The sequence below is a fragment of the Aythya fuligula genome, chromosome 3 (genome assembly GCF_009819795.1).
Source record: "Aythya fuligula isolate bAytFul2 chromosome 3, bAytFul2.pri, whole genome shotgun sequence".
Classification (NCBI taxonomy): Eukaryota; Metazoa; Chordata; class Aves; order Anseriformes; family Anatidae; genus Aythya; species Aythya fuligula.
The window spans coordinates 99,228,496-99,248,428 of NC_045561.1; the positions used below are offsets into that span (position 1 = coordinate 99,228,496).

Genomic DNA, 19,933 nt, shown 5'->3' on the forward strand with positions numbered 1-19,933 from the left:
GGACAGATTGTTCACTGTCTCTGCCAGTAGAGAAGCCAGAACTACGAGTTATGAAATGAAATTGAGATCTTTTTGTTTGTGAGACCTGAATAGAGAGGAAAATGATGGAGATTTGTCTGAAAGAACTTGACAGGGCTATGCTGTAAAATAATTTGTTGGGGGGGGCCATACCGACGGATATCTCTGAGTCTCCTTTCATTTTTACCAAAGTATTTTTCTGTGAAATGGTTTTAATCTTTTGAAGATTAAAGATTGAAGATTGAGCATTTTCTGAATGTTCTCCTTAGATTGTTTCAGAATTGTTTCCTGAAATAATAATGAAGATAATAATAATAATAATTTAAAAAAAAAAGCCAAAACCTTTAGCAGATGGTACTTTTCTTACTCAAGTTGATTTCTAACACTACTCTAAATCGTTTGAAGAAGAAATGTAGAGCTTTTTTCCTATTGACTTTTCTATGACTAGTTTCTGTATATGATAGGTAATTTCATTAGTTTGTGATTAGGTGTATTGTTGTCGTGGTTTAACCCGGCTGGCAGCTAAACACCACGCAGCCGTTCGCTCACCCTCCCCCCTCCCTCTCTGGGACGGGGGAGAGAAATGGAAAGTGAAGCCCATGAGTTGAGATAAAGACAGTTTAATAAGACAGGAAAATAATAATAACAAAAATAATAATAACAATAATAATAATAATAATAATAATAATAATAATAATAATAATAATAATAATACAATGGTGATAATAGGAAAGTAATAAAAATATGTACAAACAAGTGATGCACAATGCAATTGCTCACCACCCGCTGACCGATGCCCAGCCTAACCCCAAGCAGTCCGGCCCCCTCCCCCCGGCTAGCCACCCCTATATATTGTTTAGCATGACGTCGGATGGTATGGAATACCCCTTTGGCTAGTTCGGGTCACCTGTCCTGGGTCTGTCCCCTCCCAGCTCTTACTGCACCCCCAGCCTGCCCGTTGGCAGGACAGAGCAAAAGGCTGAGATGTCCTTGGCTTGGTATAAGCACTGCTCTGCAACAATTAAAACATCGGGGTGTTATCAGCACTCTTCTCATCCTAAGCCAAAACACAGCATTCCACCAGCTACTAGGAAGAAAATTAATTCTGTTCTAACTGAAACCAGGACAATTGTTTTCCCAAAGTATTGTTGTTATTATTTCTTTAAATGGGAAGATTGGGGCACTAAGTAAAAGGGTCATATCTTGACTGACAGAAGCTTTTGATGTGTTCCAGGCTAAGAGACTATCTCCAGTTACACACAGACATGTGAACAGAAACAACGGCCAATCAGCTGTGAAGATTTTAATGAAAGAGAATTAGTTGAAATGATCCCAAACTCTTCTTGTGCTCCCCATTATTGGGAGATTTACATTTGGGGTCAGCCAAAGCAGGAATATAGGTTTGAAAGCATTTGTAAATCTTTTTCAAACAGAATGTTTTTTCCAGATACAGATAAACAAAAAATTACAGTTTTTCTGTGAAAAGGAAAAATCTTTGTTTTTTAAAGAGGAGGACCTCTTCAACTGTGAAGCGTACCAAAAAACTCAGTTTAGTTAAAACTTTTAAATATATTTTTTTGATTAGAGGGGAAAAAAAAAAGAGAGAGAGAAAAGATACCAAGCTTTAGAAGATTTTGCTTTCTTAATTTCATCTTGGTAGTTCTCACAGGTTTCCTTTGTCATTGCCTAGCCCAGTCCCATATATTACATGGACGGCAAATACCTGTTGCAGTGAGCATATAGCTACAGAATGGCTGCATTTATAAAAGAGCTTGAGCAGGAGCTGAAAGAAGAGAAAGAACCTTTTATTAGGAAGCAGGTAATGCATAGTTGCTTTCATTAATTGGGACTTAACATGCATTTTTAGAAAATTAGCTGTTGCTATGTAGGTGGGCAGTAACAGAAAAGAAAAATTGGACAATTATAACAAGAATGCAAATTTGTGTCATTAGACTGCAGAATGAAGTTCATAGTTTTCCTGTTCTTTTAGTTGCCCTATAGAATTTTTCTGAGCTGTTTTTCTGGGGATTTGGTTGTTGTAGAAAAGCAGCCCTGTTACTTGACGGTGATACAAATAATTTTTAAATGTTCTTAGGTTAAAAAGATCTGAATTTAGTTTTATTTCTCCAACTGCTGATTTGCCATAAGTATTCTGTATCCCAACACAACATAAAAATAAAAACGCATAAAAGCAGCAAATTGTGGTACTACAGTCAAATGTTGAGGGATATACAATTCAACCTCAGTTTGCCAGATGCCCTAAGAAATGTGATTATTTTATAACTGAATGCATCTGGCTGCATTCCTCATTAAGAAGCAAGTTATAATGAACATTTAATATCCAATATCTTTTACATGCAAATGTTAAAACTCACATACACATTTTTATGAGTTAAATTTGTACCTTTTTGCACCTTTATATTTCTTTTGTAAAGGATTACAAGATTGCAGGGGAAAAAAAAAGTTTAAAAAATAGAGTATGTTTTATGGTATCTGTATTAGGTGTGTACTTATAAATATTACATAGTTTCTATAATGTACTCTTGGAAACTGACATATTTTCAAAATGTAAGCATGTTAAGAAAGCATCCACAATTAAGGAGTTCTAGGTTTCAATACCCCTATCTTAGTTTACCCCTATCTATTTCACAATCATTAATTCCCTGGGTTAGAAAAGCAGTGAGTTCTCTGGCATTATGAACAATTATAGTGCACATATTCTTTGAGCACAAAAGCAGAATTACTATAATTAAAACCTATAGAAAAAATCAGCTACCTGCCACAAAGGAGCAATAGGTAGAATTTAAAAGCTTTTTATACTGTGGGCACAAAATGTAGCACTTCTTAGATAAAGCACACAGAGAGTGTGGCAGGGCAACCACTATTCAAAGCAATGCTTCCTAAATGTAAAAAGTTTTAAAGTTTTTGCTTGTTCATTTGTTTTTCATTTAGTTCCTGACTGCGGCATCTTTTTTATTCCTTCTGATTTTAAAAATGTGGAAAGACTTAAAACAAATTCTACTGGCCTCTTCAATAATAAAATAAAATAATCAAAAATGGGATCACTATATGGGAATGTGTAAACCATGGAAAATACAAGTGCAGTTCAGAAACTGAAAGTAACTTTGTTTTATAAAATTAAAAAAAAAAAATAATGCTGGAGGAGACACAGGATAACTAATGGATGGTTAGGAATGAAAATATAAAAGCAGACTTTATATCTTTGAAGTGGGATCACAATTTACATATTTTATTATTGGTAAAATAGGGGAGTCCCTGTCTTAGAATACAGAAAAAAAAAATGGCACATAACATTGCAGATTCTTCTACAAAATTGAACAAATTAATCAGAGTTGTACAAATACCAGGAGAAAGCAAATATAGTATATTTAACAAAGTTCTGTCTTTTATGGAATAGGGATAAGCTTGATTTAAGCAGCTTGCTTTTAATAAGATGCAAAATAATTTTGGTCTTAATCCACTGCTTGGAAAGTATACCAGACAAATAGAGGTTGGGTCAAACAATACAGGTTTACAAGTAGGTCATGTCAGATTAGCCATTTTTCTACCTGATTTATGATTATCCAATGTTTCTGCCACAGAAAAGAAGTAAAAGGGGCATCCAGGAGTTTTTCAGGCATATGAAATAAGAGAACTGGTACAAGACAGGGCAATTTTAGAATCTACATAACGTGCTCAGGATAGCTATACTGAGTCCATCTCCTCTGTATCATTTTTGTATGGAGAAGGAGAGAAAGAAAGGGTCAGCCAGCAGTGTGACTGATTGGGGCAGGAGTTCCTGCCCTCTTCATGCAACGAGCCAACCTTTACTTTTCCCCAAACGCAGACAAGGTGACCACCATCAACTACACCTGCATCCACACTGCTGTTGGCATTGCTGCCAGCACCTCCTCTGTGCACCCTTAGCACCTGGACCCCTGTGCAATGACAACCAAAGACCCTGGAGGTCAGAACCCTGTGCTGGTCACCCTCCACACTTATTGCTCCTCACTACTTCACTTCTTTTTCCACACTTCTTTTTTTACCTGCATGAAACTGAGCACCATGGAGGGAGACCAAATATTGCTAAAGGAGAATGTTAGAATAAGAACAAAAGGGTATAAAACATCCATGAATAAATCTGGAGTGTCTTCTAAAAAGCTGATAGGAAAATAAATCATCTCTCTCTCTTTCTTTCTTTCTTTTTTTTCTTTTTTTTTTTTTTTTTTTACATAAATAAATAAATAAGGACCGTATAATGTCCCTTGTTTTTCCTGACAATTGCTGGGAAAACCTTTCCACTCTTGCTTCCTTTGATCCTTTCATCATGTGCAACATCTAATTTGTGTTTTAATTTTTGGTCACTTCTGTGGGTTGCAGTTACAGTTGACATAGTTTCTCTGAAGCAATATTCTTTCCTTCCCCTTTCGGACTTCCTTGCCCAGCCTTTTCTACCTAAGCAATGTTCTTTTGTTTAGTCTTTTGAAACAGAAATTAGTCTTTTGACTAATTCACTACCTTATATTGGATGAGCCTCAGCTTTTCATTAGGGTAGAGAGAACTATGGAGCCCTATATAATCTAGGCTGATTAAGAGGACTCAGCAGAAAGTTAAAAAAGACTTAGTGTACACTCTTGTGATGTTGGATTGGTTAATTAAATAAATGTGTTTGTAAAAGATTAGACTTAATCTGTTTATATAAGAGAAGCTCAGTTATTTAGCATTTGGTAAATTTCCTCAAATTGGAAGGAAAATGCAAGTTATACAGAGTACTTACACCCACATAAAATCAACTTATTAATAAAATTACTGTATTTCTGATGACAGGTGAGATGAATAAACTCATTTTGTATTGTGGTTAGAAAAGATCGCTTTTTTAGTTGTACGTAAGTACACGCATTGGAATGAGTTGCCCAGGGAATGGGGGGAGTCCCCACCCCGGAGGTATTTAAGAGACATATATACGTGTCACTAAGAGACATGGTTTAGTGATGGGCTAGGGAGGTGAGGTTGATGGCTGGCTTGGCGATACTGAAGGACTTTTCCAACCTAGGTGGTTCTATGATTCTGTGATTCTATTGTTTCTCTTCATAAAGTCATTCACTTTAATGGGAGCATGATCTAAACAAGTGAATAGGTATCATGAATATCATTAGTATTTCAAGCACATTTGTTTAGCCACTGAATGGTGGCTAGATTCTGGCACTTGTTCCTTTTTGTAGATACCAGACAAAACACTTGCTCATAGAATATGAGTCTGTTCATGCACTTTAGATAGCAAACAAGCGAACTCATTGAATCAAAACTATTAAAGAACTGGATCAGGAAATCAGAAAGTTTTTTGTTTGTTTGTTTGTTTTTCCTATTCGATGGAATCATAGAATGGTTTGGGTTGGAAGGGACCTTAAGGACCACCTAATTCCAACCCCTATGCCATGGGAAGCCTCCCACTAGAAACCTCCCACTAGACCAGGTTGGTCAAAGCCCCATCCAACCTGGTCTTGAGCAATTCCTCCTTTAGGTACTGGGAGGCCACTGTAAGGTATCCCAGGAGCCTTCTCTTCTCCAGGCTGAACCACAGCTCCCTCAGCCTGCCTTCAAAGGAGAGGAGAAATTGTGTATTTCTACAGATTTTGATTCCGGTTAAATATACGCATTTCCAATCTCAGTCAGATATGGGTATCTGTAAGAACAGATACACAGTGGCACTTTGATACTGTGTTTCTTACATACCGTATATATCAGTAATGATATGATTAAGTTTCCATCTAAGAATTATGTTTTGTTTTCTGGTTATTTGGCCATTTCTGTCTACTGTGATTATTTTTTTTTATTCTTGAGGTTTCTTTTTTTCTTTTTACAAGTAATACATAATAGTAGTTGAGCAATAAAACATATTGTTTCTTGTAAAATTATGAGTTCCATGGCTTTGAACTCTGTTCAGTTATAGCACATTAATGACAGTTGAGACAGACCTGAAGTTCCAGAGAGAAGTCACTGTGGTGCACTGTTATTCTTGGAGTTATTGAAGGATAGCAGTGTTACTTTCTGAGGGATGGGTCTTTAGGCTTCAGTTAAGAGTTAGCCTTAAGCAAATTTATTTAAACTTCCATTGCTTCAGGGAACAGCTGACTTAGCTTAGAATATATTTTCCAATCCACAGTTTGTAGCATTATTTTTCATATCCCAGACATTTGTGTAAGCATTGTTTTGAAGTGAAACACAGACTGAAATGTGTGATTAAGTAGATAAATCAATATATAAAATCATCAAAATAGTAACAATTTCTTGTTATTCTCTATAATTCCTAGTAATTATAGCATACGGGAGCAGTATTATGTTTTAAAATGAATAGTGAAGCTTTGTGGTTCAAAACATCTACTGAATTTGTTGATGGAAGTAAGAGAAAAGTATCAATTGAATAAACTAAGAGAATTGGTGGTTTAATTTAAATCTGTGAAAATTTCTGTATGTTGCATTGCCTTGATAGGTAGGTAATAGACATGAGAAATTTTTAAAGTGGTAGTAAATATGACTTAGTTTCTCTCAGAACAGTATGTTTTATTTTTGGAGTTGGTGACCAGTGATCAGTCTATGGAAGGAATGATGGCATCTTGCCCTTATTAAGTAAGAAACACAGCTCTGCAAGGGAGAAGCAAGAGCTTGATGAGGCCAAACCACATAATTGGGAGTCCAATTAGATCACAGAGCTTGGGGAACAGTGGTCCAGAACAAACATGCAGGGAATCATACAACAGTAGAATTTTCTTCTCTAGGCCAAATAGCTCTCTCAGCCTTTCTTCATAGGAGAGGTGCTCCAGCCCTATGATTATCTTTGTGGCCCTCCTCTGGACCTGCTCTAAAAGGTCTATGCTTTTCTTATGCTCTGGGCACCAGAGTTCAGTGCAGCACTCCAGGTGGGGTCTCAGGAGAGGACTGCAGAGGGGGAATAATACCTCCTTTGACCTGCTAGCTACATTTTTTTGGATGCAGCTCAGGATACGATTTGCTTTCTGAGCTGCAAGCTTGCACTGCTGGCTCATACTCAGCTTTTCAGCCACCAGTACCCCCAAGTCCTTCTCTGCAGGGCTGCTCTCAGTCCACTCATTGTGTAGACTGTATTCAAGCGTGGTATAGCCCCAGCCCAGGTGCAGGACCTTGCAATTGGCCTTGTTGAACTTCATGAGGGCCTACTTCTCAAACCTGTCCAGGTCCCTCTGGATGTCATCCCTTCCCTCCACTGTTCTGACTGCACCACTCAGCTTGATATCACCCTCAAACTTGCTGAGGGTGCATTTGATCCCACTGTCTATGTCATTAATAAAGATATTAAACAGTCCCAGGCCCAGTACAAACCCTGAGGGACACCACTTGTCACTGATCTCCACCTGAACATTAAGCTGTTGACTGCCACTGTCCGGATGCAGCCATCCAGCCAATTCCTTATCCACTGAATAGTACATCCATCAAATCTTTGTCTGTCCAGTTTGGAGACAAGGATTCTGTGTGGTGTCCAGCATGCTTTGGGACAAATATAAAATGCTTTACACAAGTCCAGGTAGATGATGGGTAGAAATGGGTAAAAGAAAGTGAAAGTGAAAGCAGAAGTGAGAAAAAGGAAGAAGGAAGAAAAAGAGAAAAGAAGAAAAGGAAATAAAAAAGCGAGAGGAAGAGGAAAAAAAGAAAATAAAACAGGAGAAAGAAAAGTAATAATAATAATAAACTAAAGAAAAAAAGAAAAGAAAAAGAAAGTGGAAAGACCTACTATTAAGTTCCATGTAAAGGACTTGCATTTCCTTTTAAGCTCAGTTCTTTTTTGCTGGTGGCCAGAATCTTCCTTCCTCCAGGGCTCCACTTCCCTGCTCTTCTTGCTCCCTTTGCTCTCTCCCCCCCCGCCCCTTGCCCCAATTCAATCTACACTTAAATTACACTTTACTTATTTCCTGTAACATCTGCAAACGTGATGTATTACTTCTGAAGAGCCAAATTTGGTAGGTAGCTATGCAAATTATGTCCTACTGTTAAAAGATTGCTATTAGTTTATCTGCAGACCATTACAAATATGTGTAATGTGTATTTCTTATATATAATAAAAAGTCTATTTTATAGATATTTCTTATTTAATCTATATTAAAATAATTATATATATACAAATACGCATACATATTCATATATATATACACAAATATTTTAGTCCAGATTCCACTATGACATTATTTTTAAATACTTCTGAAATTCTTCAGTAACTGGATGTTTTCTTTTAAATTTAGTCTGATTTAAAGATTCAGAATGTTTACATTACCTTTAAGTGAGATGAAGCTCAATAGTTTAAATTTAATTCAATAAATGAAATTGATATAATATTTGTTTCATTGATTTAGACAAGCTACTTAGCACAAAATGCTCAGAAATTCATAAAGCTATGTCAACTAATATAAAAATTGCCTAGAAAGTAATATTAGGGTATTTATACAGATCTATTATCACATAATATTTGGATGCACCAGCAAGATTAGAAATTAATATTCCAAAATGTAGTTCTGTTTTGGAAAACATCCTAGATTAATTCAATGGGAGCTAAAAATATAGTACTTACCTTACAGACTTTCACTATCATTCTGTCACATATAGCTGAGCTACATACATATATATACTTATACAGATTTTGCTTGTTTTGTTCAAAAGCTGTGATAGAATTATAATAGTCTGTCAAACCATATGACTCATATTGAACCATATGCGAAAACATAGTACAAACAGAATTATGTACACACATTTATATACTTTTCATATATGTGTAAATCTTTCTGTATATGTATATATGAACTGTCACATGAAAAATACTTGTGTTAAAAATTGAAGAAACTGTTGGTATAGCCTTATATATGTTTAAATTAGACTGCAGTTACTTACCACTCTCCAGCTGATGAATTTGTCTTCCTAAACTGCATTAATATCCACATTAGGAGCTGCAAAGAGTTTATGTTCTCTTTCTAGCCCTGTCACACCAATTAATGACTTTGCACCAGGTACACTAATCTGCATTGCTATGGAGCCTTCAGAACTAGACTGAATGTTTTTATGTTTGATCAAAGCATGTATAAGAGAAAATCAAATTTTTGCCACACTGATAGAATCATGGAATTTCTGAGTCATTGACCAACAAAGCTTAATTGGAAATATTTCCTACGTGTCCAAGTATAAAGTTAACAGATAATGAATTCTCTATTACCATTCAAAAAGTTAGTATAAGGGAAACAGGAGGTCAGAGTTTGTCAACTGCAAGTTCATGTCACAAAATGTTCCTGTATCTTGTAATATCATTCTGCTTATCATTATGTGGTACCTATAACACTGTTTACCTTACACTCAGTATAGAACCATCAGTATTTTGTAAAATCCAATAGATAATTTCAAAAATCACAAATTTATAACGTAGTCACAATACTGTGCTGAAATATCTATTGGGAAGAAACATAAACCAAATAAAATAGATACAGAGAACTCACTCTATTATTTATAACAGTTTTTAAAGAAAAGCTCCAAATGTTGACCTTTTTAGTTCTTTATATTTGGAATAACGAGGAAGAGTTTCAACCTAATGGACAGAAAAATTTTGAAGTAGACTTTCAAAAAAAAGCACAAGAACTGTGTTTCCTCTTTATTGATTCAAAGGATGTTTACACATTATGGTATTTATCAAGGGGGAAGAAAATACCATTCTGTGATTCTATGAGACTGCATGATCAACGTACTGCCTAGTGTACTTTTAGAAGGTCTTAATCAAATATTACAAAGATAAATCCAATCGAAGTTAGTGTATGGAACAAAACATTAGCTTAAAAACCATTGCAGAGAATTAAATTTGATTTTTATTTCAAATGATATGAAGAGACCTCATAATATTAATGTTTTCATTTAAAATTACCAAACCTATGCCTTAGGAAATATGGTATCGTATCACACTTTCCTGGAGCCACTTTATATTGTTAATGCCTGAAGAGATGGGATTATCGAGCCGCATATACTAAGAACAAAAATAAGATTCAATTTCAGTGCTCACAAGAAGCCATTAATGGTGCAGAAAGTCACTAAATAATGTATTTCTCTGTGGTACTGAAGCTTTTGCACAAGTCCAGTAAGTCCAGCAAGACAAATCTAGCACCTTTAAAGTTACATGAGCTGTTGCACTATTGCCTTTCTGTAGCAGTAGAAGGAGAATTTAAAAAGTGACTGGATTGTTTTTTTATGGTTGATCAAGTAGACTGGCTGCATCTAAATTTGTGTGTGTATACACGTACTTGTGTGTTCATATGTACAAAAGAAAAAGGGCATCAAAGGAAATGCTTACTTTTCATGCTGGCTCTAATTTGTGGAATTTGCATAACTCAGTTAAGTGCATTTATCAACTCAAGTTTTATTATGCTTCTCTTTTTCACATCTATTTCTCAAGAATATAACAGAGAGAATGTAAAAAAGTATAAACAGGAGCTCCTAGATCTCACTTACCTAATTACACTCAAGAGTCTGTGGAGCAAAATATGACTGATATTTTAGCGAAACCAAATTATATTTGTTGCCTCATTTTTACTGTTAATGCCCACTTTAGGTAAATCCTATATGCCTAATTCAGGAAGGAAAGTCAATGGCACAATTCATAGATGATATGCATTCTTTTTAAGTTCTGGTGCCTTGTGCTTACCATTGCTTACTCTAAACTTTCAAACGTACATGATCATTAATATTCGAATTGCTCAGAGATTTAGATGGGGTTTTGGTTGTTTGAATTGGGTTCTGTCTTAATATAGATCAAAACTGTATCAGCAATTAAAATTGAAAAGGAGCATCTCTTTGAAGAATGAGTTCATCCATATGGCCCCTTAGCTAAGATACAATTCCAAAGTGGTTGTCAATATTTTCCCTAGAAATCTGCAGAGATCTTAGAATAAAAAGTATTCATCACCTGTGAGTGTTTATCTCTGAATAAAGAGCCTAGTTAATAAACTTATACTTTAAACATATGAAGTTCAGTGAAATCAATCAAATCTCTCATCTATAGATGAAAACACAAGACTAAACACTTAATACAGGCTTAAAGTCTGAAGCAAAAGTCATAAAGTAAAAGGAAGTGACTCTCATGATGATTGTCTGATCTTGAAGTACATTTCAGAAATAAAACACCTGAAATATTCATGAAGTACAAGTCCTAGACTTGAAAATTACCTCGGTGGAAGATTATGAAGGCAAATGACCAAAAAGTTGTAGTCAAGGGACTTATAAAAAAGATGGGAAGCAACTCTTTGCTCAGTTGAATACTGTCAGGATGAGTGGGAAAGGTTTTAAACTAAAAGAGCTGAGATTTAGATTAGATGTTAAGAGGAAATTTTTCACTCAGAGGGTGGTGAGGCACATGGCTGACCAGAGAAGCTGTGGGTGCCCCATCCCTGGAGGTGTTGATGGCCAGGTTGGATGGGGTCCTGATCCAGTGGGTGGCATCACTGCCTATGGCAGGGGGGTTGGAACTAAATGACCTTTGTGTTCCCTTCCAACCCAGGCCATTCTATGATTCTAAGAGAGTTAGACCATAAAATATAAGAGTAAACAAAACAAAATGAAACTGTGAAATCTAGAGAAAACAAAATTTAGGGTTGTTTTTGTTGTTGTTTAACCTTAATTCTCCAGTGACTTGGAACTCTCTCAGTCATTCTATTTTCATGTTGGTATCTTATAATATAAACTAAAATTATTTTTACATAAATCAATCACAGATATCTTGCATAACTATCTACCTCAAATTTAATTTTTCCTTATACTTCTCTATATTATCTCTTTTCAGAAATTTTTGTATGTGCCTGAAAAGATTTGTAGCTTTCATAGCCATTGAGCAAATCACAAAATGAATAATACAACTGTCTATAATATTGCTAATAAATCGATACTCTCCATTTTAAAAAATCTGTCCACGTGACATTATATGGTGTATGATGTTAAAGGCTGAGAATATTGATTTTATTGCAGATCCCTATTGCAATGTCCTGAATTTACTCCTCCCTTCTTTCTCATCTGGAAACAGCCTTACAATATTGTAATTCCAGAAAGCCATTAGTAGCCTGCAAAATACTCGTATATGCCCAAACAGATAGATACACATCAGAAAAGGTATAAAGTAAGTAATCCCTACTTTGATTAATTTGTTGGTTGTAATCCTGCACCTTGTGATGTTAAGTCAATGTGGCAGTGTGCTGAGGTCTGAAGCTATACAAGCACCTGCTTCCTTCAAGCACATTAGATCAGTAAATACGTTTATAGGAGTTACTGTTTGCTGTTGTTACATTTCTGCTTGATGCATTCAAGTTCTGGTTGTGCTCACCTGAAAAGCCACAGAACTTGGTATCTGTTTCTGACAAAGGGACTGTGGTTGCAAACCTTACGTGCAGGCCACTTACCAACCAAATGCAATACCTATTTCCTGGGTGTCAAGGATATGAAACAAGGGAATAACTCTGACCGCAAAAGGAACAAAGTTCCATCAAAGATGTTATTCGAAGCTCTCATTTTTTTAAAGTTCCTTATGTAGTAGTGTGTTATGCCTTCAGTTAAATTCTAATGTTTTAATACATGTATGTCTGTATGCATACATGTGTATATGCATAATGAGTGTGTATGTGTGTTCTCTTCTGGTTAGCAGATATTTACAGATAATGAAGATAGTCACAAAAACTATATTTGAAACAAAAAAAAATGTGTCTAATGTAACACCTGAATCAACCCAAATATAAATCAGATATGAAATATGTGTTGTTATTAATTTATATTTATATAATGTGTCTATATATGTGTGCATACACACAATTAATATGTTATATTTACAAAACACAAATTTCCCTACTACTCTATGGCAATTTTATAAAATGTGTTTGTTTGTAGAAGTTACCTTCAGCTTATATAAAAACAAGTTACTCACCAGGTTATTTCTTCAGGTTGTTCCATTGGTCCTGCCTACTCTTACCCTTTTTTGGTGTGGCTTGATACTCTCCATTCCCAGTCAGCAGTATTCATGCTGTTTCTTACAGATCAACAGAGATGCTGATTTCATTGTAACTAATATGCTTTCCATGACTCGTGGCTCTATGGTTTAAAGTAGCTGTTATTTGTACACTGACAGGTACACCTACTGCGAAATGCTGGCGATGAAGTTACCATCACTGTTCAGTACCTCAGGGAAGCTCCATCATTTTTAAAGCTCCCATTAGGTAAGAGGAAATTAACTGATAGGAGTAATTTGTTTTCCCCTTTGAAGTATTCTCATAATAATATGACATTGACAGAAATAAGAATTCAATCCTTGAGCGTTTTACAGCAAGAAATGAAAAATTAGTTATGTACTCTTCTGATAAACTTATAAGAATCTAATGCATACTGCATGATTGTGTCTGTATAGTTTATTCAAAATAAAAGTGTAAAATCCACTAAATTGCAGTACAGTCATGGGTGATAGCTGGAAGTTTTTCTAAAGAAGCTTTGACTGAATGCAATAAAATAGTGTTTACAAACGTTTGAGTCATGCATTCATTCTGAAAGGTATGTTCTTTTCAGAAAAATCAAAAGCAGAACATTTACAGAGCAAATGGATAACATTAATTGTGTATAGTTTATAAACTACTTTGATATTTTAATCATTTTTGTCAAAGAACAAAATTATGGTGTGACAACTGAGTAGTTTACCGATTGTTTATGGACAATACAGATGAGGGAAATTTTTGGTTCTTGTGGTTAGCAAATACTCTCCCTCATTTTTCTCTGACCTCGGTGTTCATGGGGCTGTTTCTCACACTTTTTCCTCACTCCTCTCTCTGTTGTGTAGGATTTTTCCCTTACTTAAACACACTTTTTCAGAGGTGCCACCAGCTTTGCCTAGTGGTGGGTCTGTTTTGGCTGGAGCTGGCTCTGTCCATCACAGGGCGGCCCCTGGCTTTTTCTCACAGAGGCCACACCTGGAGCCCCGCTGCCTTTCCACCTATACTCAGTACACATCCCGTGTGAGACAACTGCCACCTTCACATGGTAGTGCATGCAGGTCCAGGAACAAGAATTAGTGAAAAATATAACAACCTAAGTATCATTTCTACTATACAACTACATGCATCCCAACTCACATTGCAGGCAAGATTAAAGTGCATATATACATAAATCTGAAGTATCTGAGGCTTTCCTGGCATCCCAGAAGGTTCACGCACATGGTCCCCTACATCCAAGGATTCAGTCAGACCAGCTGCTACCCTAGCAGTTTTAGTATTATGGTGTGTTCGCTTCAAATGCAACTGTACTGTCTCTTCCCATTAACCAGTGTTATTACTATTTCTTATAAGCACATAATCAGGAGCAGCATCTGCCTCCCTTGCTTCCTTTTCATAGCTCTTCCTTCCCTGCACTGTCTCCCACTGTGGGTACTAAAGACATAAGATGTCACAACAGTTGTGCCTGCAGTTCTCACCACATTTGCTGGTTTCTTCACTCTTTCAGAGATTGTGAACAACTAGCATAGGTTTTGACATACTCCAGGAGCACCTGACTTAGCTTCTTCAGGGTGTACAGCTGTGTGCCTTTGAGGGCACACCCCTGTAGAGTCTGGACACTGTGATTCAGAGTCCTCTGCAGAATGAGAGTGGACCAGCTAAGGAGTGGTGGGCTGAGGGTAGTCCACCAGTCAGGTATCATCTTCTTGGAGCTGCATTGCATGATCAGTAACTGTCTACTCATTGCATTGTCTGCCCCCCATGGGATGATTCCACATCCCATGACCTGTGATCTGCTCTGAGGTGTCTTCCAGCTAGAAAGAAAACAAATACATGTTTCTGGAAACCAAAATAAGAAATTTCATTTTTTGGAGCTGTGTCAGGAGGTTAAAATTGGATATGAGTGTTATTTCTTAGCCTGCTACAGAACATTACAGCTACAGCCTGTTGGTACCATCATTGAGGATTCTCTAAGACTAAGTCCATTACCCATCCCAGAGCTGAGCAAGACATAAGGTGTTTACCCTTTTAGATAAGATACACTCCTGCTGGAAAGAGTCTTCAGGGCATTTTGTGGTAAATCAGGCTCTCTTAAGAATTTTTTGATTTTGGTGGTTATACCAAATTATCAGAATATCCGAAGGCTACAAAGCCTCTGTTTCTATTGACTTTAATTTGGCGGTTGTTCTAGAATAGTCTTTTTGTCTATTGGAGGCTGTCTATGACAAATTTAGCAAGTCAGATAAATGAGCTTGTTTATTTTTTTATACAGGACATCTCTAGTATCATTCAGCAATGTTAATCATAAGAAAAATTGTAGTGTTTTAGAGGATAAAGTCTTTCTGACTGCCTTACGTTGATATGCTCATTTTGAGGTTTTTGCTTGTTGTTTAGAGGTTCAGTGTAATTCACTGACTGAAATACATTAAAAAGATAAAACTGATGATGATCTTTAAAATAGACTTTTCCAGGTCTACTAAGTTTAAGACTTTTAAGGTGTAATATATATATATATATATATATATATATTTATATATACATACACATGTATATATATCCAGGCTTTATTAAACTAAGTAGCAGAACACCTGACTTTTTAAATTGAAAAATCTCAGTGATTCTGTCAAAAAGAATTAAAAGGTTTTATAAACAACTCCTACCTTTTCCACTGCAAATATTTTATTGCTTTAGGTTTAGTGTCAGATAACTTGGTGATTTTCCTGAGTTACTGCTAGATCTGCAAAATCCCCTCTGGTCTTTAAGAAGTCTCTTTCACTCACCTCTGAGTTCTGGCTTTTTCTTGCCACCCTCAGGAGTATCTCAGTCTCTTTTGTGGACTGAAAAATCCTATATACTGGATATCTCTCTCTTTCTCTGGCCCTTTCACACATCACAGGGGAGGTTTTTTCCTCTGAGCATAGTCATCTGTTGCTCAGGTAAAAATCTTTCTTTCCCATACTCACAGAATCCTTTATGAACTAGCATTCTTAAGATAACAAAAATGACACAGCTAAGAAAAAAATAATAAAAATAAACAGATAAGACCTGTCATAGTACAAGTTTTCATTTCTCATAGCTTGACTGCCTAACTACAATTTGGGTGGAATAAGAAGAAAGCTAGGTGATAATAATGGTTGCTGAAAGTCTCACAATATACCATGTACCTAGCTTCTGGTATCAGTCCCCACTAGTCATGGAGAGGGGAATTGTCTATACCTGATGCTTTATTTTAAAAAAGCGCTTTGTTTAGATGATTATGAACTAATGTTCCAGAAATTGAACTGGTACCCAGCACTTGATTTGGAGTCTCATCTATTTGGGCAAGAGCTATAGTAGCAAATAATATAAGATTGCTTTTTGTTAGTGTAATTTTTTGGATCATGTATTTGCTGTGTATGTATATCCTATGTTTTGTTCAGCCCACCTGATTGCTTTGGGACTGCCATGCCAGGAGGCAGGCAGAGCTCCTTGGAGAGATGAGAGGACTGCACCTTCCATGAAAGCAGTTGAATATAAACAGAAGCTTCCAAAATACAGAACGAGGCCATGAAGGAATAGTCCATGAGTGCATGAGGCCGAATAAGCAGGGAGCAGACTAAACAGCTTGTGAACTTCCCTGCAATCAAGTGGTGAAGGTGACAGACTGAGGGAGGCTGAATAGTTTGTTGTGACTCAGAAAACCAAAGAAAGCTACTAAACTGAAAAGCAAGTCTGGAGTGATATGTTGGGAGGAGGAAAATATGTTACTTCACCTTTTATTCTAAGCTTTCCCATGCAGCAGATGTGAGTTTTACATACTTAAAAACACTAATATAATATTTTGTATTATAGTAAATCCTTCATTCAGAGTTTTGGAAATAATTATATTTGTCTATTTTGATATGCTGAAACTGCAGAAGATGTGGGATTGGTCCACATTAAGAATCTGATCAACTCATGGACCTGTCATACGTGTCTGTTATGGGAGATAATGAAGTTCCAACAGACTCTTCCACAAGGAATTTAATGTGAAGTTTTTTATTTAAACATTTTTTTTTATAAAAAATTAGATATCATTTTCTGTTACAATAATTCCCTGTGGTCACCTACAACTCTGAACATCGATTTTTGTGGTGCACTGTAGGTTTATAGTAGGTACAAAATGTACCTGGCTACTAAGTTGGCACGTGGGTTAGACCTGTATCAGCGAAGCATAGCAGTGCCTCCTGCTGACATCGTCTGAAACTATACAGAAAAGACTATGAATGAAAACATGCTGAAACTTCAGAATGCAGAGTATAATTTTGAGATCTCAATACTGGACTGACAGAGAGTTGTTATGGAGAAAACGAGCCTTTGTTGAATTAACTTCCATTTTGCTAAATCTTTCAGATATGTGGAATAGATACATACAAAAATATATGACTTGGAATGACATTTTGACTCTTGTGATGTTAGATTTGACAGACCTATTAATATGAAATGATTTAAAGGCAATTTCAGGTGACTTCTTCAGACAGAAAAATGAGGTTTCAGTAATGATGAATATAATGCTGTGAAACTGATTTTATATGTTTTATTGGTAAGGCCAAGTGTATTCTGACAGTAATTGGGTATTATTGGTGCTATATGTTACAATTTTATATTTAAACAAAAATTACACAATGATGCGGCTTTGTATTGTTTCTGTTATATTAAACGAGTTATTACATACAAATGCATTAAGCTTTCCTAGAGTTCCATTAACTGCTAAAGTAGGATCATGAATAGCTGTTTAAAGGAACAGATATCTCAAAGAATATAGCTGTGTTATATTAGAATATTAACACAGTATCAACATTGCAAGATGACTATTTGCTTTTAATTTCTTAGTTTGAGAAGGTGCATCATTCTTGAAAGTAATTGCCACTTTATGAAAAATATATATCCATTAGTAAAATGTAAGTATGTGTACTGTTAATACTTGCTTGAGAGTTTCTTATTAGCTTTGTGTATAGATACACTCTCCATAATTATACTCAAAGATGAGACTTTCAACACTGAGTAGGAAATTTATTCATTAAATTAATGGGATTTGTGTAACTGAATTTGTTACTTGATTTTGAATGTCTCACTCTCAGTGAAAAAAAAAAAAAGGCTTAATCCTGCAAACAATTAAGCATCTAAGGTCCCATGAGCACAGCTTTTACAGAATGACAGCCTCCATAAAATGACATCCAGCTACTTTTTTCTTCTTAGACATATATTATATGATTGACACATTTTATTGTCTATCCTCCTAAAATGCAGTTTTGGTTTGGTGATATGTATTAGAAATTCTTAACATGTTTTACAGCTGGAATAGATATATACATATATTTTTAATATAAGCAATTATCTTTCATGATCTGATTTCCAGGTTCCCCTGGACCATCTAGTGATCACAGCAGTGGAGCTTCATCACCTCTCTTTGACAGTGGCTTACATTTAAATGGAAACTCAATTAACACTGTAAGTAAATTAATACTAAAAGCATAAGTTATATAAGTTTTTGCTCCATTTTGAGCTTCAGAATGCTAATGTAACACCATAAGACTAGCCTAATTTTTTTTTTAGTGTTTGGTTGGTTAAGCATTTTTTGTTTTGATTTTGTTTTTATTTTTTTTATTATTTTATTTGTTTTGTTGGATTTTTTTTAAGTGCCTATGCTGTAAAATTCTATATACTTGTGAAGTAGCCAACATGGTTGCTATTCTCAGTTGCTATGAGGCAACACTGATAAGCTTCTCAGAATGATCACAACAAGGTTGGATCATTGTGTGGAGATGAACTCATGTCAATTTTTAACATATTTTGTTGAATTATAGCATTGTGCTATTAAATTTAGTAAAGATGCTGAAATGCAAATGGAATTCAAACGAGAATGTTAAGGTTGAATTATTGAAGCAAACTTTGATGAAAAGGAAAAAAGGAGGAAAAAAATAAAATGAGAAAGCAGACTTAAAACAAGTCTATTACTTCAATCCAGAGGATGGTTCTTTCTTACTTTTTTTCAGCAGCAAACATCTATGACTGAATTAAGTGCAGCATTGTGGGAAAAAATACATTATTTTCTCTGGGAAAGATAGAAATTGTCAAAACCAAGGAAGATAAGATGTTTTAGTAGGTGACAATGTTGCTGTCTTCTTAAAATGAAGATTGAAGATGTAAATAATAGCTGTATAAGAACAGCGGTTCATGCTGAAAACTTGATTAGCTCAACTAATTGCAGCTGTATTCTTTTCAGTTGGATATTACATTGTAAAGAACGAATGCCCTGTGAATGGAGTACAGGCTTCTGCTGACCTCTGTTGCTTTTTTTTTTTCCAGTCATGTGTCTGCTGCTTCTGTCAAGTTTTGAACATTTGACCACTACCTCTCTAAATTAATCCTTACAGCTATTTTTCATCAGATAAATATATATTTCCTGTCAGTTTGACCTCAGTGCCAGGAAAGCTCATGGAGCAGATCCTCCTGAGAGTCATCATGCAGCACTTGAAGGGGAAGCAGGCGATCAGGCCCAGTCAGCATGGCTTTATGAAAGGCAGGTCATGCCTGACGAACCTGATCTCCTTCTATGACAGAGTGACGCGCTGGGTGGATGAGGGAAAGGCTGTGGATGTGGTCTACCTTGACTTCAGCAAGGCTTTTGACACTGTTTCCCACAGCATTCTCCTCAAGAAACTGGCTGCTCTTGGCTTGGACTGGCGCACGCTTCGTTGGGTTAGAAACTGGCTGGATAGCCGGGCCCAAAGAGTCGTGGTGAATGGAGCCAAGTCCAGTTGGAGGCCAGTCACTAGTGGCATCCCCCAGGGCTCGGTGCTGGGGCTGGTCCTCTTTAATATCTTCATCGATGATCTGGACGAGGGCATCAAGTGCACCCTCAGTAAGTTCGCAGATGA

The 19,933-nt window shown here is 36.1% G+C and overlaps 1 protein-coding gene across 4 annotated transcripts in view; it reads left to right on the forward strand.

The window, feature by feature from the left end:
- Positions 1-19,933, forward strand: part of SNTG2 (syntrophin gamma 2) — a 241,631-nt gene that overhangs the window by 120,990 nt on the left and 100,708 nt on the right. For all 4 annotated transcript variants that reach the window (XM_032184891.1, XM_032184892.1, XM_032184893.1 and 1 more), the window contains 2 exons: positions 13,184-13,271; positions 18,412-18,503. In XM_032184891.1, coding sequence (XP_032040782.1) covers positions 13,184-13,271; positions 18,412-18,503 — 180 coding nt within the window. The remainder of the gene's footprint in view (positions 1-13,183; positions 13,272-18,411; positions 18,504-19,933) is intronic.